Source organism: Lycorma delicatula, chromosome 6, assembly GCF_047948215.1.
Source record: "Lycorma delicatula isolate Av1 chromosome 6, ASM4794821v1, whole genome shotgun sequence".
NCBI lineage: Eukaryota > Metazoa > Arthropoda > Insecta > Hemiptera > Fulgoridae > Lycorma > Lycorma delicatula.
The window spans coordinates 149,397,454-149,423,944 of NC_134460.1; the positions used below are offsets into that span (position 1 = coordinate 149,397,454).

A 26,491-nucleotide genomic window follows, 5' to 3' on the forward strand; every position below is an offset into this window, starting at 1 on the left:
CGAGGGGGACCAACGCTATTAACTAATCTATTATTTAAAAAAGAATCATCTAATTCGAAACTTCTGATCAAAAGTTATGCCTGGACAAACATAAAAAAAAAAAAAAAAAAAATATTAAAAGACGAATCTCGGAAGCCGCCATATACGGAAGAAAACCACCAAATGAGTAATTACAATTAACGTCAACAATTTGTTGGTGGTCTTTTTTTCACGCAATAAAATTAACTAAGGGATCACAAGTAATGTTGCGCTGTAACATTTTTGTAAGTGATAACCTCTTAAATGGTGCTACGGATATAGTTAAGAAATTCAAACGGGTCAGCTCTTAGGAGGAACCAATTAGAAGATAGAGAGCAACTAGATATTGTTTTAATTAATTTTAAAAAAACTTAGAGCGATTTTTCATGCCACTAAAGGATATGGCGATGTTGAACGTCGAATGGTTCCATAAATTCTAAAATGGGCCGTGAAGATACACAATTACGAAGCTCAATAAAATATAATCGATCTTGGCAAAAAAAAAAAATTAGCCGAGACCAAAAGTATGTTGCTCTAAGCCGAATGAAGAGCTTAGAAGGATTAACTTTGTGCGGTTTGGATCATAAAAAGTACTAAAACAAACCACATAAGAGAGAAGAAAAGATTACGAACACTGTCAATTTATGTGTTTTTTACTTCCTTGTACGAAGTAAAGGAAGTATTGTGATCGTGAAAAATTTCGGTTTTCAGATTTCAACGGAAATATCCATTTTGACCATTCCTGAATCCATTTTGACAAGTCTCGGTGTGACGTCTGACGTCGTATGTATGTTATGTATGTGCGTATGTATCTCGCATAACTCAAAAACGATTAGCCGTAGAATGTTGAAATGTTAGATTTTGGACTGTTGTACCATATAGTTGTGCACCTCCCTTTTTTACTGTAATCAATTGAACCTAAAATGTCCAAAAAAGCACAAAATCCAAAAAAAACTGGATTTTCAACTTTTTCTTAAATGCAGTAATAAGCCCTCATTGAGGGCTTTTCAACGATATATCATTGGTTCCAGGGTTATAGTCAAATGAAATTTTAATTAATGAAATACTTAGATCTCAGAAGGAAAAGGCATATCGGTTCGAATTAGACTTCATCTCCTTTTTTGTTTAATTTTAATTTATTGATTTATTAATAATTATTGACCTCTGATTATAAAAAAAAATTACAATAAATAATAATTCAATAATAACAATATAAAAAATTATCAGAAGTTATTAATGAAATAAAATTGTATGTACTTTTTTCATTAAAAAAAAAAAAAAAATGTGTAAATGTAATTTAATAGACGTACAAGGAAGTTATGTGGCTTGTATCAAATTTTTAATTTTTATTAAAGTAACATATATTTTCAATTATTTATATGGATATTAACGCCTCCACCAACGTACAAGCACAAGCATATCCTCTGTGCTCCATGATCAGAATCTAACAGTTCAAATATGTTTATTTGTTACCAAATTATTGTTAACATTGCCAAAAAAAATACTAACATTACTTAAGAAAGTGTACGTACAACCCACGATTAAAGAGTCTACGAACAACGTAATCTTGTAACGACTATAGGTTTTATGTGTTTCACGATATGTTGACTTATATGATATTATTTTAAATACTGTGATTTTATCCCAATTAAAATGGCTTTTGAACAAGTAAATTATTACAATATTGAAAGGTAAAAACTGATAACGTTGCAGGTGTATTATGAAATAAACGTAAATTTCCAGAAAAAAATATGGAATGGCTTTCATATTTTATGAAATTGTAAATTTCAGTTGGTTTAATGTATAATTTTTTCCAGTATTTTAATTATGCGATTATTAGAAAAAAAAGTCTGCTGCTTTTGTGTTCACTCAGTCTGTTTTAAAAGTGTAGTTTTAGTATATGTATAGTATAAATGTGAAAATAAAATTATACTAAAGTATTTGAATAATAAAAATTAAAGAAGAAAATCTAATTCAAACATTCAGATACAAGCAAAATGAAATAAAAAAAGAAAAATCTAATACACGCTGTTATTGATGTGCTTGTTGCAATCATGTACTGACTAGAAACTCCACCACTATTCCTGTTTAGATGATGGATCAATATTTTCTGTTCTGTATAACGTACAGAACGTTGTAGTTGCCATCCGTATAAGCACCGCTAATCTTAACTTCACTGCACCATTTATTTATTATATAAGATAAAAATTAAAAAAAAAATAGTAACAGTTTTTGTCTAATTAATTGTGAATCCTAGTAAACGCAAGATTTTATTAACATAATATTTTAAATACGATTTTATGAATCGTGTAGCGGGGGATTTTGTGAATCTTTTTTTTTGAAATAATGAATGTACTGACGCCAATACGTATAATTCATATGTGGATAAACTCAATGTAAGGTGTAATAGTCAATATTTTCGAATGGATACTAGGTAAGAAGTAATTGCCCAAGCAAAATGCTGTAAACAAAACAAAAACTTACCCTTGACGTAATAGTATTTTTTAAAAAAAGTGATAATTAAAGTAGGAGAAGCAAATAATTCTAATCGAAAGTATTAATGAGACTTAGTATAATTATATAAATTTATGAGAAATGCTACATCTAGTTAAAGATTTTGCCGCTAGCTTGTTTATTAAAGTCACTAATAGATAGCGTTTTAGTACAGAATTTGTTAACGTATTGATAAAATGTTTCGTTGGTAGACAGTTACAAGACATTGAGTGATATCGATGTTTGTCTAAGGTTTAACGTACTGTTAATGTTTTATTTAATTAGATCTTTTACCAAAATGTTGGTGCTTGTTTGTACACTGTACGTATCAATAGGAATGAAGAAAGTGATAGGTTATGTTATTTTTTAATTTTTCTGCGTAGACTCACATTTGAAGAAATGTATTTAACCGTACTTCTGATTGTTTTGACTGCGTTGTACTTAGTTTTAGCTAGAACTACCGTTGTGATGTATCAAGTAATCTTTGAAACCAGAATAAGAAAAAAAAAACGTAGCAAAACTGATAGTGTAAAAACGGCAATTGTGATCGGATCAGGTGGTCATACTACCGAAATGTTGATGCTTGTTAAATGTTTAGATCCCCGTAGGTATTCTCCCAGAACATACATTATGTCAGAAACCGATTCTTGGAGTGAACGAAGGATTGAAATGGTGGAAAATAATTTTGGAATTGATGAAAGTTGTAAACGCTTTGAAATCGTAAAAATTCCTAGAAGTCGTGAGGTACATCAGTCTTATTTTACTTCTATATTTTCTACATTATATTCCATATATTATTGTATACCAGTTTTTTATAAAATTAATCCCGACCTAGTTATTTGTAATGGACCAGGTACATGTCTTCCTATATGTCTTATTGGTTTCATGATGAGAGTTTTCTTTTTGTCAGATAACAGAATAGTGTTTATTGAGAGTATATGCCGCGTAAAAACACTTTCTTTAACTGGTAAAATACTTTTATTTTTTGCTGATGAAATTCTAGTTCAATGGCCTGACTTGCAGCAAACATATCCGAGAACAAAGTACATTGGAAGACTGTAAAATTTAAGACTGGTAGGAGTTAAGTGTAATATTTGAAATGCAGTGGTTTATATTGCTTTCTTAGTGGAAAAACTATAATTTGTTAATATTTTTGTACTTACAGTACCATTCCAAAGAGTTTAGTTTTAATTATGTTTCATCTGCGTAGTTGGAATTATTAAGGACAAGTATAATTTTTTACCCAAGTGATTGTGCTTATTATGGGTTAAGGATACTAAAGAGTAAATGGAAAAAAGAGTTTTGCAAGAAAAGTGTTTTTCATAAACAAAACTTATGTTTTAATAAATGAAAATATGTTATACCTGTTATTTATTGCTCACAATATTGAAAAGTCTTATGCAGTTCTTCCTTGCATAAAAATCTTTTATGCAGTTGCTAAAACAAAAAAAAACTGTAATTCAAAGTAATTACTTCATCATGGTATGGTAATACTTAACATGATCTCGTAGAACACTGTTGAATTTATGTTAAAATGGAAATAAAAGTTGCTACAGAAAGAGATCACACCATATGTTCATGCTATTAGTAATTTGTACGAGGGATAATCGCCTTACAAAGAGCGTCATCAGTCATCAAGTATAAAATTGATCAATTAATTACTCAGAATTACTAAAAAAAACTGCTAATAGGGCAGTGAAAAATTAAAAACTACATCCAGCATTTAATATCTGTAATCTACAGAACATGGCTGTACTGCTGACATCTTATTTTTACTTCACATCTAGGATGTGCTACACTCCATAGATTCTCCACATATTGTTGAAAACTAAATGTTTGGGTGCTTTGGGTTAGATTACTGCCTTTTCCCAGGTCTACAGTTTTTTATCTGTTATTTATTTTTTTAAATTAAAAGTAAATTTAAAATAGATGATTTTCCACAATAATAAAATTCAGTAAAGAGGAAACTAGATAAAAATGAGTGATATAAATGAGTTTATATAAAGTGGATTGTGGTATAGAGCTTAAGAGTTTGATTAATACATTGAGCTTATGTAATTTTTTTTACAGTAAAATTGATTACTGTACTGTTTGCTATTTAGTACGATATTAATAAATGTTTTTTGAAATTATGTGTATAACTAGCCATATACTGTTAAGCCAGACTGTTTTTATTTTATTGGAAATAATTATTTGTGTGAAGTGTTAATTGTAATAATGGACAGTTCTTGTTTTTAGGGGTAATTGTTGAAAAGTATTTATGTATATTTTATTGGAGATTTTAACTTTAATGATATTGGCAAGGTGTCAATTGTAATAATTGGCAATTCCTGTTTTTAGGTGATACTTGTAAAAAAATATGTACTTATTTTTTATTTGAGATAATTATCTGTGATGTACATAAGATTTTAATTGTTAACAGTGGCAGGCTTTTTTTTTTTGTAGATGATACTGTAAAAAAAAAGTAAGTAAAGCATGATTTTGGTGTAGTTATTGGTAATCATTTATTAAATCAACAGCATGATGCATTCTTAAAGTGAATATATAATTTGAAGCCTACTATTGGTAAAAGAAGACTTATGGAATTATTTTACTTTTAAGGCAGTATAGTGTTTCCAAAGTATTCTTTTAAAGATATGTTATCTCTTTGGTTTATTATGTATGTTAAAATATGATTTTGAAAAATACAAATCAATTCCTTAGTACAGCTACTTTAATTCCAAATTTTAAATTAATATAAACACTTATTGTAACACAAAATTTGCTCATAATGAAATTGACCTGTTTCATTTTGGTATTTATTATTGATGTTTACATTGGTTTAAAGTTGTTGGTAGTGGTTTAGTAAATTTGATGAACCAGATGTATTTGGAATTTGTGATTCTGCATCAAAGTGGATGTGTCATTTAAATCGAAGCTGGTCTTTACGTGTATTTGGTTGCAATTTATTAATCAATTTTATATATTGCATGTAAAGGACAAAAATTTAATGTGTCAGAACAAATCATCTTAAACCTGTTTGGTTAAATTACACATTCTGTTTGGCTCCATGTTATAAACATGAGATTTGATGGCTTCTTGCTTTTACAGTAATATCTAACACAGCTCTGTATGCTATTAATTTCCTATTAGAATTATTTTAAATGACAGTCTGTTCATACAGCAGAAGATTGAAGATAATCAATTTTCTGAACACCATGACCTTTCGCTCTGAACCCCAGAGCAAAACACATTTATTTCATAAAGTACAAGTGTTTTTTATTAATTTTAAATTATTAAACATTGTTTTTTTTTTATGCTACATTATTATTTTATTCACTTATATTAAATTATCAATGTTAAGCTGAAATTAGTACAGATATAGTAATGAAAATGAAATGATTCAAATATGTATAGTGTATTTGATGTATGTTTTTTAAATGCATTTAAATTAGCACTTTATTCTCATTATTAACTGTGTAATATTTATGTACATTCCATGTGAAATAAAAAATACATGAGATTCTGTGGTGATTTTAATTTAGCAGTGTCATTCCTCTTAAGTAATTTACAGCTACCTTCTCCCAGTGAGAAGTAAATAATGTCAACTGGAATCCAAACCTGGTTCAATTTATAAAATGCTTTTCTTCTTTTTAATATAAAATTCATTTTCTGTTATTCATGTTGTCACTATTATTATATTTTAATTCCAGTGTCTTAGGTTGTAATCTTTTTATTACCGTAGCTGCAGTTTTTTTATCGCATTAATAGTCTAGTGAGACTATTAATCTCTCATTATTAAACACATGATTATTGCTAATATAATATAATGAATTATGGTTCAAATATGGTATGTAAAAAATAAGGTAAATGGTACAAATAATATGTGTAGCTGTATGAGATGGTATATTCATTAAATATTAAGGGATTGAATTTCAGAAGTAGTCAACTTCATGTTAATAAGCCATTTCTTGATTACTTGGTTTACATCTAGCTTTGGTTGTATTCTGTAAAAATGACGCATGTTAATCAATTACTTTGAAGAAACATAGCTGAACTTTAAACAAAGGCTATAGTTATAGTTATCTTTATAAGTTTTGTAAAATTTTCTATACTTGAAGTCCATGAGAGAATAAACAGAAAGAAAGAGTGACTGCTAGTTCATTGGGTAAACTAGAAAGAAAAAAAGTTTTCTTTTTTACTATTTTGTGTCTACTTTATTGTTTTTGTCATTAATTTGGTGTAAATAAGTATCATACTGAAATTTAAGACTTATTTTATTTATTACAGTGCTAGAAAATAATTTTTTCTTTATTAGTGTTTTTGTCAAATTTAATAACTGTGGCCAAGAGTACTTCTTGAAACACAGAAAGGTAAAATATTAGAATTGGGGAAAAGATGATAGTTCTTAATGTTGTCAATAAGTTTCGCAAAAAATACCCTACTTTAGAAATTAAACAAGTAGAAGTGCTTACATCTGATTCACAGGTGTATCCATTTTAAGTACAGAGAGATCGCGAGCTGAAAGGAAAAATACGGCATAGTATACACACAAAAATAGAAAAGAAAACATTCAAAACCCGTTTTAGGCCAATTTGACTATTTCAATAAAAATGGTGTTAGATTCAAAGTTGGTTTTTTTTTAAAATGAGTCGCCCATACTCAAAAAGGAACTTGCAGCTTCAAAAGTGATTCAGATTTACCAATAATTGGTCGAGCTAGTTTACATGAACTTCTTTTATTGATGGGTCTCAAATTTGCATTTATAATTGATAGAGATGACATAATGTTTGGTGAAGGAAGATTTGAAACAATTTAAAAACTTTAGAAAAATGGGAAAAACCGTTTTTATCTGGGTGAAACTTTAGTGAACAAAGTTCATTCAGTCAATTAAGTTTGAATGACAATTCTGTTAAGACATCTAAGCAGGCTTTTCCATCTGGTTGAGGTACCAGAATAAAATCAGCAAGTAACAAAGGAAAACTGTTAATTGCAGTTCATGTAGGGAATTGAAATAAGTTTATTAAAGGTGCATTATTAGTTTTTGAATCTATTAAAAAGGGTTATTACCACAAAGATATGAACGGGAATTTTTTTTTAAACTGGTTTTATACAATTATGAAATTAATTCCGCCAAATAGTGTTACTTGTTATGGATAATGCACCATACTATAGTGTAAAATTAGAAAAAATCCTGAATACATCATGGCTAAAATCAGATATAGTGTTGTGGCTGAGAGAAAAACAAATGCCATTTGATTCTACATTTTTAAAGGTTGAGCTCTTAGTAAAAGTTAAAAAAAATAAGCAAAAATTTAACAAATACGAAATGGGTGGTATGACAAACAAATGGACAAAACAGTATTACGGTTTACGTCATACCACTGCAATCTGAATTTAGTGTGGAGTCAAGTAAAAGGATTTGTAGCTCAGAATAACAGAACTTATAAATTAGTGGCTGTAAAGATTTTACTTGAAAACTGTATTGCTGAGGTAACTAAGATTAAGTGGCAGAACTGTGTTAAATGTGTGCTGCAGGAAGAAGAAAAAATGTGGAAGATGGATTATTTTGTTGATATCGAGGTGGATAAACTCTATATTAATCTTGAATATGACTCCTCAGAATCTAATATCAATGAAGATTAATGTGGGTGTTGAATGGATGTGATTATTTATCGAGTAATTCACTGTGAGAAATTGAGAAAAAACCAACAAAAAATAGTAATAAAACAAAATATTTTTTAATTTATTTTATGCATATATAATTAAATAGTATTTCAAGGTTTGTGAAAGTACTTAACATATTATTTACAAACCTATTTATGTTTATCATTTCATTAAATCATTATTATTTTGAATAGCTACAAACTGCATATGACAGTTACTGCTGTAATGGTAAAACAAAATTACCATCATCATCATTCTGCTGAACTGGATTGCTGTGAAGTTTCAAATGATAAGAGATGGCTCTTAAATAATGGGAGATGTTTTTGTTCTTATACTGCTAATACTGGTCAACCAGTATTAGCCAACTCTCTGTTGGTTTAAGAGGTATGTTTTGCTTAATGGTTGTTTTATATTGATTTCTTCAGCCAAAATTTGTGTAACCAATGTTTCAGTTTCATTTTATTATTGCTGGAGTTGTTCAATGAAGCGCCATTTATTTATATGATGAAAACTAATCTTAGGAATCGTGAATTAAACCCTTCTACTGAATTATTGGTTTGTTGACCATTTTCCACTAAATTGTGCACGTCCACCGTGTGGGGGAGGAATCTTAAGAGGCACAGCTCTCCTCCAACCTCTTGCAATTCGGCCAAAGATGTATGTAGCTTCAATGTACAATGCCAACCAACTCCAGCACTTATTCGTCGAACTGGTTGTTTAATAATTCTCATACCTGAATTAAATCTTGCAAAGGAATGAATAATGGTAATGCCATGAATTCTTGTACCTGGTACCTTATTCACTGATGATCCATGTTGAAGTATGCATGTCTCAGCCCCCTTATTTGTAATATTTCTCTGAATGGATTGTGTAAAATGAAAGAGACAGGTCGTTATACTGATGTTTCAAAAGGCTTCTCAGCACGTTAATGTTTGCCAACTCAAAATGTGATGCTGAAAATGTTGGATTTATATGACTAGTGTAATCAGTTCTCGATATATTGAAGTAAATGTTTCAGTTTGCTGAACTATGAGGTATTAAGCAAGTAGAGACATATAATTTTTTATTAAACTGTGTATTGTAAACAGTTGAACAAACTTATTAAGAACTGTTTAACTGAAAATTGTGTCACTCCCAGAAAGAAATCATATGGTTTTTAGTGTTGAAAACAGCAGAATAATATTATTATAATGTAAACCAGAATCATAAATAAGAAAATTTTCCCCTCATAATGTATTAGTGTATGGTACTTGGCCTAAAGTTTATGGTACTGGAGGACAAACCTGATTCAGAAATATGTATTAACATCATTTTGTAGTAATGTTATGCTTCCAGAATAATTAAGTAAAAAATACTGTTATTATCATTCACTTGAAATAATCTTAACACTAATAAAAAGGATTACAATTAAAAAAAAATTTGTTCAATAAATTTATAGAAGTATTTGAAAATGTATATTACAATTCCTCCTCTATGAATCATGAGACCTTGCCGTTGGTGAGGGGGCTTGAGTGCTCAGGGATACAGAGTAGCTGGACCGAAGGTGCAACCATATCGGAGAGGTATCTGTTGAGAGCCAGACTAAGGAATGATTCCTGAAAGAGGGCAGCAGCTCTTTCAGTAGTTGTTAGGGGCGTGAGTCAGGACGACTTAAACGGCCGTATCAACATCACTCAGTCCTCTGAGTACTGCGCAGCTGAAAGCAATGGAAAACTACAGCTGCTTTTTTTTTTCCAAGAAAATGTGGCTCTGCATTTTCACATAACAATAATGGAGGCGCCTTCCTTGGTAAAATATTCCGGAGGTAAAATAGTCCCCCGTTCGGATCTCCGGGTGGGGACTACTAAGGAAGGGGTCACCAGAAAATTAAAAAATAACATTCTACGAGTCGGAGCGTGGAATGTTAGAAGCTTAAAAAAGGTTGGTAGGCTAGAAAATTTAAAAAGGGAAATGGATAGGGTGAATGTGGATATAGTAGGAATTAGTGAGGTTCGGTGGGAAGAGGAAGGCGACTTTTGGTCAGGTGATTTTAGAGTAATTAACTCAGCGTCAAATAATGGGCAGGCAGGAGTAGGTTTCGTGATGAACAAGAAGATAGGGAGGAGAGTGGAGTATTTCAAAACGCATAGCGATAGAATCATTGTAATAAGGATAAAATCAAAACCTAAACCGACAACGATTGTTAACGTTTATATGCCTACAAGCGCCCATGATGATGATGAGGTAGAGTGTGTATACGAAGAGATTGATGAAGCAATTAAACACGTAAAAGGAGATGAAAATTTAATAATAGTTGGAGATTGGAATGCAAGCATTGGAAAAGGCAAGGAAGGAAATATAGTGGGTGAATACGGGCTGGGCAAAAGGAATGAAAGAGGGGACCGACTTATAGAATTTTGCACGAAGTATAATTTAGTAATTGCCAACACCCGATTTAAAAATCATAATAGAAGAATATACACTTGGAAAAAGCCAGGCGATACTGGAAGGTATCAGATAGATTATATCATGGTTAAGCAAAGATTTAGAAATCAACTCGTTGACTGCAAAACTTACCCTGGAGCAGACATTGATAGCGACCATAATTTGGTGATAATGAAATGTAGATTGGGGTTTAAAAACCTGAAGAAAAGGTGTCAGATGAATCGGTGGAATTTAGAGAAGCTTGAGGAAGAGGAGGTAAAGAAGATTTTTGAGGAGGACATCGCAAGAGGTCTGAGTAAAAAAGATAAGGTAGAAAATGTAGAAGAAGAATGGGAGAATGTTAAAAAGGAAATTCTTAAATCAGCAGAAGCAAACTTAGGCGGAATAAAGAGAACCGGTAGAAAACCTTGGGTTTCAGACGATATATTGCAGCTGATGGATGAACGTAGAAAATATAAGAATGCTAGTGATGAAGAAAGTAAAAGGAACTATCGGCAATTAAGAAATGCTATAAACAGGAAGTGCAAACTGGTGAAAGAAGAGTGGATTAAAGAAAAGTGTTCAGAAGTGGAAAGAGAAATGAACATTGGTAAAATAGACGGAGCATACAGGAAAGTTAAGGAAAATTTTGGGGTACATAAATTAAAATCTAATAATGTGTTAAACAAAGATGGTACACCAATATATAATACAAAAGGTAAAGTCGATAGATGGGTGGAATATATTGAAGAGTTATACGGAGGAAATGAATTAGAAAATGGTGTTATAGAGGAAGAAGAGGAAGTTGAGGAGGATGAAATGGGAGAAACAATACTGAGATCTGAATTTAAGAGAGCATTAAAAGATTTAAATGGCAGAAAGGCTCCTGGAATAGACGGAATACCTGTAGAATTACTGCGCAGTGCAGGTGAGGAAGCGATTGATAGATTATACAAACTGGTGTGTAATATTTATGAAAATGGGGAATTTCCATCAGACTTCAAAAAAAGTGTTATAGTTATGATACCAAAGAAAGCAGGGGCAGATAAATGTGAAGAATACAGAACAATTAGTTTAACTAGTCATGCATCAAAAATCTTAACTAGAATTTTATACAGAAGAATTGAGAGGAGAGTGGAAGAAGTGTTAGGAGAAGACCAATTTGGTTTCAGGAAAAGTATAGGGACAAGGGAAGCAATTTTAGGCCTCAGATTAATAGTAGAAGGAAGATTAAAGAAAAACAAACCGACATACTTGGCGTTTATAGACCTAGAAAAGGCTTTCGATAACGTAGACTGGAATAAAATGTTCAGCATTTTAAAAAAATTAGGGTTCAAATACAGAGATAGAAGAACAATTGCTAACATGTACAGGAACCAAACAGCAACAATAACAATTGAAGAACATAAGAAAGAAGCCCTAATAAGAAAGGGAGTCCGACAAGGATGTTCCCTATCTCCGTTACTTTTTAATCTTTACATGGAACTAGCAGTTAATGATGTTAAAGAACAATTTAGATTCGGAGTAACAGTACAAGGTGAAAAGATAAAGATGCTACGATTTGCTGATGATATAGTAATTCTAGCCGAGAGTAAAAAGGATTTAGAAGAAACAATGAACGGCATAGATGAAGTCCTACGCAAAAACTATCGCATGAAAATAAACAAGAACAAAACAAAAGTAATGAAATGTAGTAGAAATAACAAAGATGGACCACTGAATGTGAAAATAGGAGGAGAAAAGATTATGGAGGTAGAAGAATTTTGTTATTTGGGAAGTAAAATTACTAAAGATGGACGAAGCAGGAGCGATATAAAATGCTGAATAGCACAAGCTAAACGAGCCTTCAGTAAGAAATATAATTTGTTTACATCAAAAATGAATTTAAATGTCAGGAAAAGATTTTTGAAAGTGTATGTTTGGAGTGTCGCTTTATATGGAAGTGAAACTTGGACGATCGGAGTATCTGAGAAGAAAAGATTAGAAGTTTTTGAAATGTGGTGCTATAGGAGAATGTTAAAAATCAGATGGGTGGATAAAGTGACAAATGAAGAGGTATTGCGGCAAATAGATGAAGAAAGTAGCATTTGGAAAAATATAGTTAAAAGAAGAAACAGACTTATAGGCCACATACTAAGGCATCCTGGAATAGTCTCTTTAATATTGGAAGGACAGGTAGAAGGGAAAAATTGTGTAGGCAGGCCACGTTTGGAGTATGTAAAACAAATTGTTGGGGATGTAGGATGTAGAGGGTATACTGAAATGAAACGACTAGCACTAGATAGGGAATCTTGGAGAGCTGCATCAAACCAGTCAAATGACTGAAGACAAAAAAAAAAAAAAAAATATTACAATTAAATCATTGTAAACTATTTCAAAACCAGTTCTGAGAAGATGCCTTATTTTAAATGTAGAATTAACAATTAAATACATTTAAAGAGAAAAGTGATCTTTATAAAACAAAACAATTTTAAATTTTCATGAATAATGGGAATTTTTTTTCTAACCTGGGGGTAACGGTAGATTTAAAGAAAACTTGAACTTTTAAAATGTTATTTAATATTAGTGAAGTCCCTGTTTTGAGAATTTTGTATTTAGATATCATACTCAGTCTACAAAATATTCCAGGACTGAGGCTATAAAAGCAGACTAGAGATGCAATCTTGTGGGCGAGGTTGAGGCTGGTCAAGAGATACCTTGTGAACAACATAACCAAAACTCATTCAGTTTTGGTTAACACTGTTGTATATCTGTTCTTGTGAAGGTATTTTTGAGCCTATTGTTAGATTTAAAAAAAATGAAATGGTGGTTGAACATACATTTTTTTTTTGCTTGGAAAAATGTTACAGAAATGTTTGAAATGATACAAGCACATGGTGATGAGGCTTTGGCTCATTTACATGTGTTCAAGTGATTTGTTCATGATTGTGATGGTTAGATATCATTATAAGACTGTTAGAGAGGTGAGGCTGATAACCAGCTGTAGCTATGAAAATGTTGAATGCATGTAGGAATTACTACTGTTATCTACCGAGATGTTTATTGGACTGAAATCATCATGTGTGACTGCATTTGCATAAAACCAAGGATTGTTATCTTATCATGACAATGTGCCAGCTCACATGGCTGTCGTTGTACGATAGTTTTCATCAAAACAACAGGTGACAATGCTGGACCACCACTATACTTGCTAGATATATCCCCTGCAGACTTTTCTATTTCCTAAACTCAAATTCCCTTGTAGGGAAAATGGTACGACTCGTTATATTTCATAGAAGTGTTGCAAGCATCCTAAAGGTGATTCCGAAAGAAGACTTCTCTAAGGCTCTTGACAACAAGGCTCTTTTCTGATTTTTTTTTTTGTTTGCCGGAATTTTTTGTACAGACTGTCTTTGTTACTTTCTATTGCTGCATAAAAAACATTTTATTTATTTTTAAGTTATTAAAAATTATAAACAACTTAATTTGAGATTAATGAAACCTTTTTTCCAGAGGGCTGATATCTTCTCCAGTCTGAAACAGCCTTATTAAATTGTTAATTAAATCATCATCCTCAAATGTGATCTGGTGGTTCATCACTTTATATTTGTAAATATAACACTTTTTTATCATTATTACAAATCTCCATAATCTCTAATTTTTGTGATCTATAATACTATGATTCCATTCTAATATGGAATCATAGTATTACAGATCACAAAAATGCATTGATGCATTTTTAATATGTGTTATGCCGTGAGTCGTACTGTTAAGTGAATTGAAACTCTGTGCTTGTATATAGGATCTATTTGTTAATCGAAAATGTGTAGCGGTTTGTACTCTGAAAATCAGTGCAGCATTTTTGAATGCAAAATAGACAAAAAGTCTATCTTCTGTGTAGAACTGCACTAGAATTTTTTATATTCCAAAGCTGATTGAATTTTGTAAAATCTCATAAATAGATGTGTGTTTGCATGTAGATTTAACATCTCGGTTTCTGAGATTACTGTTGCCTGTTTCATTAAAAAAATTTTTTTTTTAGTTAATTCATAGAAGTGAACTGCTTTTACACGTTTGAAAATGTGAATAAAAAATTCAAAACAAAAAAAACCTGGTTAGACCTTAAATAGTTTGCAGTTTTGTTGTTGCAAGACAGCTGTTTTTATATGGAGGGGAAATATAAATTTTTATAAGCAGTTGTGCAAGTTTTACTGTGATTCCTAGATAGAGACCTGCCAAATCAAATGTCTTACTATTCTATATTTTCCTAATCCCAGTCGTTAAAATTAAAGTTAGGAATTATGTGTGCAGCAAACTGAGAATGATTGATTGCTTTGGTATTATAACTGGATTAAACACTTACGGAATCATTTTTGTATGATAATTAAAGGTTTCTGGCTCAGTTCTTCTTGACCATCGACTTTGTCTTGGTTCTTCATAAGGTATTATCCTTTGAATGGTTTCATTCTGGAATAAAAAAATGTTCTCATAAAAGTATTTCTTTCATCTATATAGATGAAAGACGTATTATATAGATGAAAGAAGTATTTCTTTCATCTATATGCATTTCTTTCTTCTATATAGTCATAGAAATCATATCTGTATTTTTATTTACTTATATTAGTTTAAAAATTCTTTCTTATTTAGCTATCAGTCATCTGACTGGTTTGATACAATTATTATTTGGTAATAAATTAATAACATCAAATATCACCTTATTATTTCACTCACTTATTTGCTGCATTTCAATACTGTGTTTCATATATTCTTTCTTTAACTACTCTGTTTAAATAATTACATCTTTTGAAAATTATCTGATTTGTACTATAATTAATTCTTCATATTTGGATTGTTTGTTTTACAAAACATGATCAGTGAGATTAAGTAAGGCCAGAAGTGATAATAGTGTAGTAATGAAAACAAAATGCTCTATATAATTATAATTGAGTTGTGAATCTCTATATTCTTTATAATGACTTTCACACTTAACACTTAGGGTGTGCAAATTTGCTACAACATACAAAATTGACACTATTCTTGGTTATTTAATAAATAAAATCTTTCAGTTAGCATAATGAAGTGTCTTAAGCGTTTTAAAAAATTAAGAATTATTCACAGCTCATTTTTACATTACAGTTATAACTTTTCCTTTTGTTGTGCTTCTTCATCAGTTGAGTTACTAGGTCGTTTGGAAAGTTCATAGCCTTACACAGAGATGGAGCAAGTATACACTGTATGATCAAATGACTTATGATATTTGGCAAGTATGATCCTTTGGATGGTTTCAGTAGAGTCTTTAGTTACTTGTTTGTGGCAGTCTAGAAAAGCTAACAAGTTTTGATATTTTCTGAAAAATGGATAAATTTGAAGTTCAAGCTTTATGTTATACTTTATTTTAAAAGGTTTAACCAGAATGAACATACAAAAAAAGTTAGATTCCGCTTCAAAGGATTCTTCCCCTTTATTTTGATGGTAAAAAAGTGGGGGCTGCTGAATTTGAACATGATTATATATCCATTCAATAGAACACTTGGGATCCCCAAAAACTTCTATGACAGACAAAATTGTTACAAAAATTCACAATGCTGTATTGAACTGCCACTGACTGAAGATGCATGAGGTTGCTGATATGCAAACATTTTTACAGACTGTGAATACTGCATTTTGCATGATATTTTGGGTATGAAGAAACTTTACACAAAGTCCCATACTCGTTTGTTAACAGTCTCATGTGTGTGTTTAGACTTGATTCTACTGAGTTTTTTTTTATGTTTTGCAACAATGATGAACATGCCATAAACCAAACAGTGAGTTGGAGCAGGTGAAAGCCCACTGAAGAAGGCAAAATAGATCCATCTGCAGGAAAAGTCATGACTATGGATTTTTGGAATTCTTGTGATGCAGTACTCATAGACTACCTGGAAAAAGGCAGGACTGTCACCAGAAAGTATTGTGCTTCATTACTGGACTGATTAAAGGGTGTTATTCAGGCAAAATGTGAACATCTGGTCTAAAAGAAAGTGCTCTTTTATCATGATAATGCACTTCCTCACATGCCCTGGGTTGTTGCTGCAAAATGCCATGACAAGTTCCAAGTGCGCCTAATGCACATTTCCATATCTGCAATAAATGTTTTCATTTGTGTCTTATACGCCAGATTTAGCTCCTAGCAATTACTTCCTGTTCCCAAACCTAAAGAAATGGCACTCAGGATGATGATTCATTTCAAATGAGGAGTTCAAAGCTGACACAACTATGTAGTTTGCAGAATTGTACAAATTGCATTAAATTAAGGGTATTAAAAGTTGGAAGATCGTTGGTCTAAACATATTAAATTACAAAGTGCCTAAATTGAAAAATAAACAGAAAACTTGTGTTTTCTTTGTTAGGCTGAGACCTTTCCGAACAGCCCTCAAACAAACAGCATACCGGAATTTTGCAGAGTGCTACTGGCAACCCATTGAAGAAATTTGAAAGGAACTCCATAAAATGAAAAAATGTAATAGAAAATTTCCCTGTAATTTGAAAGTAATTATAAATAATTTTGAATATTTAAAAAAAAAATATAGGTAATTACTTATTACTAATTTTACTATTAAGTGCTTTTATAGTGCATACTTATTTACCAGACAATATTCAGTACATGTAAAAAGTTATCTTATTAAAGAGAAAGAGTTAATGTGCTCTTGTCTCATTTCTGATTAAAAACTGAATGTCAGTTTGATCTTAGTTAAATGACAGAAATAGTATATTAACTCTCCCTTCTCCTTTAAATAAATCATGAAATGACTGAAGATTCTAAAAAAAAAATGTTCTGAGTAGAGGTCGCCTATGAAAGCAGTATACTGAGTGGGCACATATCAACAAAATAAATTAAACCGTCTAAATAACAGTTAATTAAACAATATTTAATTATTGTTGTGTTATACTGACTTCTGAGTATTCTAATGGAACAGTATTCCATTAGACTAGAATGTTTTAATGTTCTCACATCTTTTGCATGTTACTTTTTATCATGGGAACCTTTATATTCCCACTAAAATTCAACTAGATCTGTTTTTTATCTATTATGTTTACACACTCTGTTCTACTACAGATAGCTTACTGCTTAAAACGTTTTTCTGTGTGTTCTTAACTTTAAGTTAAGTGTTTGTATACATGCCTGACGGTCATAGCAACTAATTCTTGTATAAAAATCCCATTGAATTTAGTAATTTAACCATAAAAATTACCTGCTTATGATAATGTTCGTTTGAATTATTCCAATTGTTTCCTCTCCACTCTTGGTTCGCAACAAGAGGTGGGAGACTAGAATTATTGAAACTAACATGTGGTGGTATCAGTGTAGGGGACATATAGTTTCCATAGTATGAATTCTCAGCCGGTTCAATAGCTGCGTGTCTTCTTGTCGATTTCACCAGTGACATTGCATTTTGTGGTGATGATTGATTCTGCGATTGTGACCATGATTGATTCTGTGATTGTGACCATGATTGATTCATTCTGTCTTGTAAGGAATTGTTAGTTATCTTTCTAGTGGATAGTGCTGGAGAATAACTAGAATTAAGTTGAGGGAAACCTGAAATCAAATCATAATAGTTATGTTTGACTTAATTAAAACTGAAATAAAATTTTAAACTTGGTTTATTACACAGAAATTCTGAAAACATAAAGCTATAATAGAAAATTTATTTAAAACTATAAATTTTCTTAAACTCCATTAGTTTTTTAAAGGTTTGTTAGTTTTTAAACAAAGAGGTGTTTACAACATCTCTGGTGAATTTTGGGAATTTTAAACTTTTTTTTATTAAAATAGGTAGAATACTAATTTATAATGGTTTTTAAGTATTGCCTTTTTGGTTATTGACTTACTTTTCTTCTATTTTTTAAAAAGTATTTCATGTTTTTGTGTATTAGCTACTTGGTGGTCATCATTTAACAGTTTAAATGGCCATATAGTTTTAAAAATTTAAATAAATTTTTCTTTTAGTAATGGTTTTTGAGTGTTTTATTGTTTTGAATTTATTACTGTAATCATTTAACTTAAATATTTATTTAAAAAAATTATATAACAACATTTAGTTCTATCTTACTAGTCCTAACAAAGTTTTACTTTGCTTTATGCAAGCGACTTGTTATATTTCTAATGCAGAAATGCCAAGACATCTGTTCACAGTCTGGTGTAAATGTAACTGTACCATGTAAAATGTGCCAATGGTGTAAGTGTAAATGTACAAGTAAATGTGTAGTCTTGAACAGATTCAGGCCAATCACTCCTGTGATGAGTGGTTAATTAAGACCCAACCACCAAAGAACACCAGTATCCACAGTCTAGCATTTAAATCCATATAAAAGCAACTGCTTTTACAAGGACTCGAATCTTTTTTACTCTCAACTTTGAAAATTCTTTTGAATTTTCAAAAGAATAAATTAATGGGAAGAATAAATTAATAAAGAATAAATTACTGGGTTGAGTTTTTAAAATAATAAATAATAAGACTTTAATTAATGTCAATTTTCTGTAACCTTAATTTATGAGCATATGTACAAATAATATATAAACTGAAACTTTTTTCAGTTAATTGCTTTAAAAATGTTTTATTCTTTATTGATCTTACTTATTTTCTGTCTATTTAATTCATATGACTATTATTCTATATCATTTTATTTTCATCTAAGAGAATTTATCATTAGCAGAATTATGTTTTTACACAATTTTTCATTTTGTAATTCTAGGTTTCCCATATTTTTTTTGATCCATCTTTGCAACTATTGTAGAATTTACTTTGAGTCGCACATCTCTCTATTTCTGATATGAATTACATAATATATTGCTTACAAAACGTGGTGGTGTATGGTTTAGTATATATAACTTAGCAAAAACAATTCTTTTGTTATTGTATCTGTTCATATTCCTCTCTGTACTAATATCTCAAAGACAAAAGTATAAAAACCATTTACCAACAAGACTACAGAATTCAATAATGCTTATTACCTTATGCTTATTATTTTTTTCTAATAGTTCTTTCGAGGTTTTCCCTATCAGTTAAAAGTTTTTCTTCCAAATTACATGTTAAATTCAAACCATTGAAATTATAACATATAAATATATGCAGTCATAAATATTAAAAAAATGTAAAATTAATAAAATTAATGTTTATGACTACATATTTTTATATGTTATAATTTTAATAATTTGAATTTTATGTGTGATTTGGAAGAAAGAGTTTAACTGATGATAAGGTAAAACCTAAAAAGCGCTATTTGAAAAAAATAACAAGCATAAGGTAAGAAGCATTATTGAATTCTGTTCTCTTGGTGGTAAAAGGTTTTTATACTTTTGTTTTTGATATAAGGGATATAATATATCCCTTCGTTATATGTATAGATGGTGTCTGGAAAGAGTTAATTATAGAAAACCAGTTGTGATTATATTACCAGAATAAATGTAGTTGATTACTGTATGACAGAAACTACTCTGTTGTGATTGAAATTATTATTAACCATATTGAATTCAAATTAATTTTTTAAATGGCAAAATTGTCATATTACACATGATTTCAATGAAGATTTGAATGGGAAAAAAACAAGTGAAACTCCGCATCTATAGCTTCATCTGTGTTTTAGTTGGACCATAAAACTGTCCAGATCATGGTAAAAGAGCTGTTCCCCACCTCCAATCAAGATAAATATTTTTGGTGAAAAGGGAAATAATTACACTTCATATAACATTGCAATTTCATGCTGGAAACAATTCTGTAAATGGTTTTCCAAAATCTCTTCTCATTATATAATTACTGTATTTGAAATCTATCATATGATATTCGATAATGGAATTCTTACAAAATTAGAAATAGCTGATTCATTGCATTTATTTATTTATTATTTAAGTAATTATAAGAAACTTAGTTTTAATTATTTATAAAAAAGTATTTTTTCAAGGAAATGAATAACATAATAAAAACATATTGAATGTGTACTAAAATCACAACAGATGTTCAAAGTGGCTTCCTCCTCCTACTTGTTGACAAAATCCTGTATGCAAGTAAAAATTATGTACAGTATTTTGAATTAATTCTCTTGAGATTTCAATTACTTTAATTAGAATTCTTCATCTTAGTTCTAACAGATTCTCCAGATTAGTTTTATAAATTTTGTCTCTTAAATATCCCTAAAAGAAGTAAATCTAATGGACTCAAATCTGGTGATCATGGAAGCCATTCAATTTGTCCTCTCCTACTGATCCAACTTAGTGGGAAAATATTATTCAAGAAAGTATGAACTTGAAGAGAATAATGGGCAGGAGCTACATCTTGCTGAAACCATGAACTGTTAAAATTTTTCCCCAAATAATTTTCAATAGCTGGAATAATTTATTTTGAAGCTTATCTTCATATGATTCGCCTGTTAAATTTGCTTCAATAACAAATGGCCCAATTAATGTATCTGATACGTCAGCCTAAACATTAATCTTTTCAGGATGCTGGGTATGCTTCTTGTAACCGGTGTGAATTTTCTTCACTCCAGTAACAGCAATTATGTTTATTGACATTTCCATTCAGCATAAAAGTAACCTTGTCTGAAAAGATAACATTTGTTATGGAGTTTTGGGTTCTCAATAATCCTATTCATTGTAATTTCACAAAATTCAACACACTGATCAAAATCATCCTCAAATAATTCTTGATCCAGCTGAATTTTGTAAGGGTTTATTTGGTTTTCAGTAAAGGCTTCAATTGCTATTTAATCAAGACCTTACATTTGTTATTTGTTTACATCAAGGTGCTTTCTAATAATCCGAATTGAGGTGTGAAGATTCTCTGTTACCTTTAACATGACATCTACTTTTACATCCACATAAAGTGGATTTAAGTTGCCAGATTTGCAACAATTTTTTATAATTCCACATTTCTCAAATCTTAGTACTATCTTGTAACAATGTTGATTTTGTAATGTGAACACTATCAGGAGAAGTATCATTAAATAAATCTCTTACTTGGTCATATGATCTTACTTGATCGCCTTATCCACGTATCATTAGAAGAGTTATCCTTTCATATTCACTGTGTTCCATTACCTTAATGAGAAAATAGTAAAATAATTCGCTCAACAATACAGCTATTGCCTACCATGCAAAGTAAAATTTTTGAGTTTAATTTTAGAAAAAAAATTATGTAATTAAATCACTTCAATTTTTATTTCTCAAATAAATAAATATTGTTTAATAAAAATTATGATTCATTCTTTCATTAATTTTATAAAAATCACCTGTCTTTTCTAATATCAAATAAAAAAAATAAATGCAATGAATCAGCTGTTTCTAATTTTGTTAAAATTTCATTATTGAATATCAATAATACAATTTGAATAATTAAGTAATGAGAACAGATTTTGGAAAACCATTTACAGAATCATTTTCAGCATGAAATTGCAATGTTATATGAGGTGTTTTTATCCCCCTTTCTACTGAAAATATTTATCTTGAATGGTGGTTGGGGATGGCAGTTTTACCCCGTTCTGGAGACTTGAATGGTCAGTATCTAAAACAGAGATGAAACTACGGATGTGGGGTGGTTTTCAATAACATTTTTCCTGTTCAAATCTACATTGAAATCATGTGTAATATGACCATCATGCCATTTAAAAAATAAAGTTTAATTCAGTATGGTGAATCCAAGATGGCCATCAATAATTTCAAACACAACTCAGAGTAGTTTCTTTGATACAGTATCAACTACATTTATTTTGGTATTATGTAGTCACACGGTTTGCTATAATTAAGCCATTTCCAGACTTTCTGGACACTTTGTAAATTTGAACATTTGCTTTGATTTATCATTTCATAAAGTATTTATCTATCCAAATTTTATTTGAGTGAAATTAAGTAAAATTAAAAATTCTAATAAAAAGATTGTTACGCTTCTTAAAGTAATTGTTTAAATTATTAAAAGTAATTGGCAGTTGAATTGTCATGAAACATCATTTTGAAATACTATTGCTATTTTTGATTTATTAAAATAAAACAAAGTATGACAATAAGTCAAATTTCCAGTGAAAATACCATGAAACTCATGATGATGGAAAGTGACCTGGCAATTTATAGTTTACATACTTTGTTAAACAAGTTGGATTTTAAGTAATGTTACATCTCACATTTATTGTTATTATTTAGTTACGTAAAAAAGTAGATATACAAATTTCTTATTTTTTTTATAGAATTGCTGTTATTTTTAAAAATTTGCTTTTTAATAAATCTAGATTAGATAAAAATTTATTCTCTTACCTTCTGGAGGTAAATTCCCTCCATAGTTATTATCAGGTTGAAATTTAAGGTACAGTGGTCGAATAACTCCTGAAATAATATTAAAACAGTTATTGAAATATATATATTTTAAACTATATTTAAATTCTATTAAATAAACCACCTAGTAAATAGAATTTAAATATAATTTTATCAGTACAGAGGAATAATATGAATCTTAAAAAGATTAATTTCTGTAAAATAATTAATATATATATATGACACTATAATACAGTTATAAAACCAGAAGCCACTTACGTGGCAGAAACACTCTTCCACCTGAATAAACAATCAAAGAAAGACATACTCCAGAAAATCTAAAGAAGAATTGATGAACCTGCATCGATAAAAAGTATCAGAAAGATCGTGTCTGACAAAGTTGTGTAGAAAGAGTTAGAACTCATCACTGATGTCATGTGCAAAAGGAGACTAGGATTCCTTGGACATATGAAGATGCAAGATTCAAAACTTCTCAAACAGTCAGTACAGTACGATCTCGACTCGAAACAAGACAGTCAAATAGAATCAGAAAAAGTAAGAGAGGATCTGAAGGAAATTGGTCTTATACCAGAAGACACCACAAATAAGATAAAATCAAGAACAGAAAAACTCACAACACGAACATTTTCAATACTAGAAAGGGCACAAAGATCAAAATGTATGAAAAAGTACTCAGAGGACTGCAAGGCCCAATCAAAGACGTTTGGGTAATGGCCAGACAAAAGTGAGCCTATGCAGTCATAAAAGATAATAATTATATGCTGTGTATATATATATATATTTATAGATAGATAGATACATATTATACATCTGTCCTGTTAAGTTATATTAAATAAATCATCTAGAACAAAATTTGAGATAAGATATATATCTTACTTCAATATGCAATAATTGAATTATTCAATCATAACTGAGGATGTGAGATCCTGCAAAACTACTTTTATGAAAAATTAATGTAAGATATATCTTATCTCAATATTCTGTACTAGGTAGTTTATTTAATAAAATTTAAATATGTGTGTATATATATGTATATCATATGTATTAGAAATCTACTGGTTATTATTTACTGGACAAACTGTATGTAATTCATTCATAGAAATAAAGTGTACAAAAAACAAACACTGAACTCAACATCAGAATTTAGCTTTGGATTGAAATTTGCAAATAGAATTACTCATATTTGAGATGTATGTAAATTAGAGATGCATATTAGAATTTGTTATTGTTGATTTACATTATACAGTAGGTACTTGTTAGTATTGTTTAATTATAATTTACTCGTTTTTTGTTAAAAATGGACAATTTTTTTTTTAATATTATGATTGTTCTTAGTTGAACACACATTAATGAAAAAGATGAAATAAATGAAATTGTTGAAGATAAACATGATAGACCCATGCTAAGGTTGTCACCTCTGTAGGTAAATTTGTTTACAAAAAATAGATAATTTTTGTATTCAGATTTCTAAGACTGGGTTTGTGAAAAGATCTGAAGAGTTATAATAATAATAATAGCATCATTGTACGATTTATGCACAGATCAAAATTAAGAAAATGTGTTTTTTTTTTTATATAAATATGGATCTGATTACATTTTGTTTTCTGTTTATGGCTGGTTAAAGATTTTTCTCAAATTTCTACCATAAGTATAGTAAATTAATGCTATTTATGAGGCAAATTTTAAATGTAAATTAATGCTACTAATGTGTTTCTATGAATGCCACTTATGGGATAAATTTTATGGTTTTAAATGTAATTTGACCAAAAGTTTTCAAATTTTTTATTTCCACTAAAATTCACACAGTCTTTATTCATTATTTTAAATCAATTAGTATTCATAAATAAAAATATACAATATAATGCTAAAAATTTACATTTTAAATACAAAAAAAAAAAACTTTTAGAAAAAAGTAACTAGGTATTTCATGAATTAAGAAAATTGTGTTGAAGCACTTTCAGAACAATTCAAAGAGCAGGTAGATGGCAGATGAAAAAATACAAAAAGAAATCAATAATAAAGTGAATATTACTCTATAATTCATTACCTGGCCAAGTAAACAAGGGTATTTGTAATCGTCTGCCCTCCCCTAATGAAGAAAGTACGCATAACATGGAAAATAAAAAGATCATAAGCAGAAGTATACCCAGGTCTTTAAACAGGGGAAAAGTACACTCAAATCTCTTCACTGTACAGATCTACCATATTATTATTTTTTTTAGCTATAACAATCCATTTTATTGTTGAACAATAGGTACCACCCCACACACTTATCCCATATTGCAATTTACTATTTACCAAAGCGTAATATACTAATTTCAAAACAGAAACTGGGCATACTAATTTCAAAACAGAAACTGGGCATACTAATTTCAAAACAGAAACTGGGCAAATAAACTTTAAAATATACATTTTATGCAAATCTTGTACACATGCATTCTAACGAAATTGCTTTTTCCAAGTACAGTTCTCATAAACATAACCCAGATATTTAATAATAGAAACCTTTTCTATACTTGCACACTAAATACAAATTTTATCAATGAATAATCTTCTCTGAAGACAATTTTAACACTTAAAATAAATGTTACTAGAAGTTCCTGTTTGTTTCTAAAATCTAAAATTACAATGAATAAATTTAGTTTCTTTACTTGGTGCCATTCTATTAGTCACAAAACATAGTTTTAGATAATTTAAACAGTTCTGCATTCTAAATCTAAGTTCATTGATATTTCTAGCTGAATAACACAATGCTGTATCATCAGCAAAACATGACAAAAGTCCAGACAGATTTCCTGAACAAAGATCATTTATATGTATTATAAAACCTTATTGGAACAAGCACTGAACCCTGTTGCACACCCTATGAAATAGCTGAACATGAACTTAAATAATTTTTACCCTTACAAACTGTGCTGTATCTGATATATTGAAAACTGAAGATGTTTTTTGCTTTACCTGAAAATGTTGAAAACTAAATTTCAAAGCTATATTTTTATTACCTAACAATTTTTTTTCAAACTTTAACTGTGAAAACTAGAGTAAATAAACAATAAAAAAAGCAAATTTATTGGAAAGGAAAAGAACAAAATAAGTGGAGAAATTATTAAAATCTAAACTTACTAAAAATCATAATTGCTGACATATAAAGCGAACAAGAATAATTTAATTTATTATACATCAATAAACTTTCAGAATGTTTTCCTTGATTCTTTATGGAATCTTACTTAATATACCTAAAGAAGTACACTTGTTGAGTTATTTTTTAAGTATCTCAAATGTATTAAAAATTTTATTGATTAATTGTTCTCTTGAATACATTATTACTTTGTAAACTCTTTTGTATTTTGATTGTGCCCTTAAATATAATTATCAAGAGGATTTAAATCAGGGGATGTTGGAGGCCAATTAATTGGGCCTACTTGTACAACTTGTGTGATTGGAAAAGTCAAATTTTGTTTGATGTCTTACTTTATGGAAAAATATGTGAGTACACCATTAAGGTAAAGAAACATCTGTGGCCTAAATTAAATTTGCTGTCGATTTGCTCTAAATTAAATTTGCTACTATTTTTATTGAGTATTTAGTTTATTTACAGTTTAACAAATTTATTTATTCCAGAGATAAAAAAATTTTTGAATTGAATTTTAT

General features: G+C 29.7%; 2 protein-coding genes across 2 annotated transcripts in view; one reads left to right on the plus strand and one right to left on the minus strand.

Moving 5' to 3' along the window:
* The window catches only part of LOC142326370 (uncharacterized), a 181,880-nt gene that overhangs the window by 45,730 nt on the left and 109,659 nt on the right, over window positions 1–26,491 (minus strand). The window contains exons 7-9 of the mRNA XM_075368826.1: window positions 22,823–22,891; window positions 17,772–18,118; window positions 14,903–15,006 (exon numbers count right to left, since the gene is read on the minus strand). Of these exons, the coding sequence (XP_075224941.1) occupies window positions 14,903–15,006; window positions 17,772–18,118; window positions 22,823–22,891 (520 nt within the window). The remainder of the gene's footprint in view (window positions 1–14,902; window positions 15,007–17,771; window positions 18,119–22,822; window positions 22,892–26,491) is intronic.
* Window positions 2,676–5,000, plus strand: Alg14 (ALG14, UDP-N-acetylglucosaminyltransferase subunit). Its single transcript, XM_075368827.1, has one exon. It carries the CDS (start codon window positions 2,911–2,913, stop codon window positions 3,571–3,573), a length of 663 nt encoding a protein of 220 aa, XP_075224942.1. The 5' UTR covers window positions 2,676–2,910; the 3' UTR covers window positions 3,574–5,000.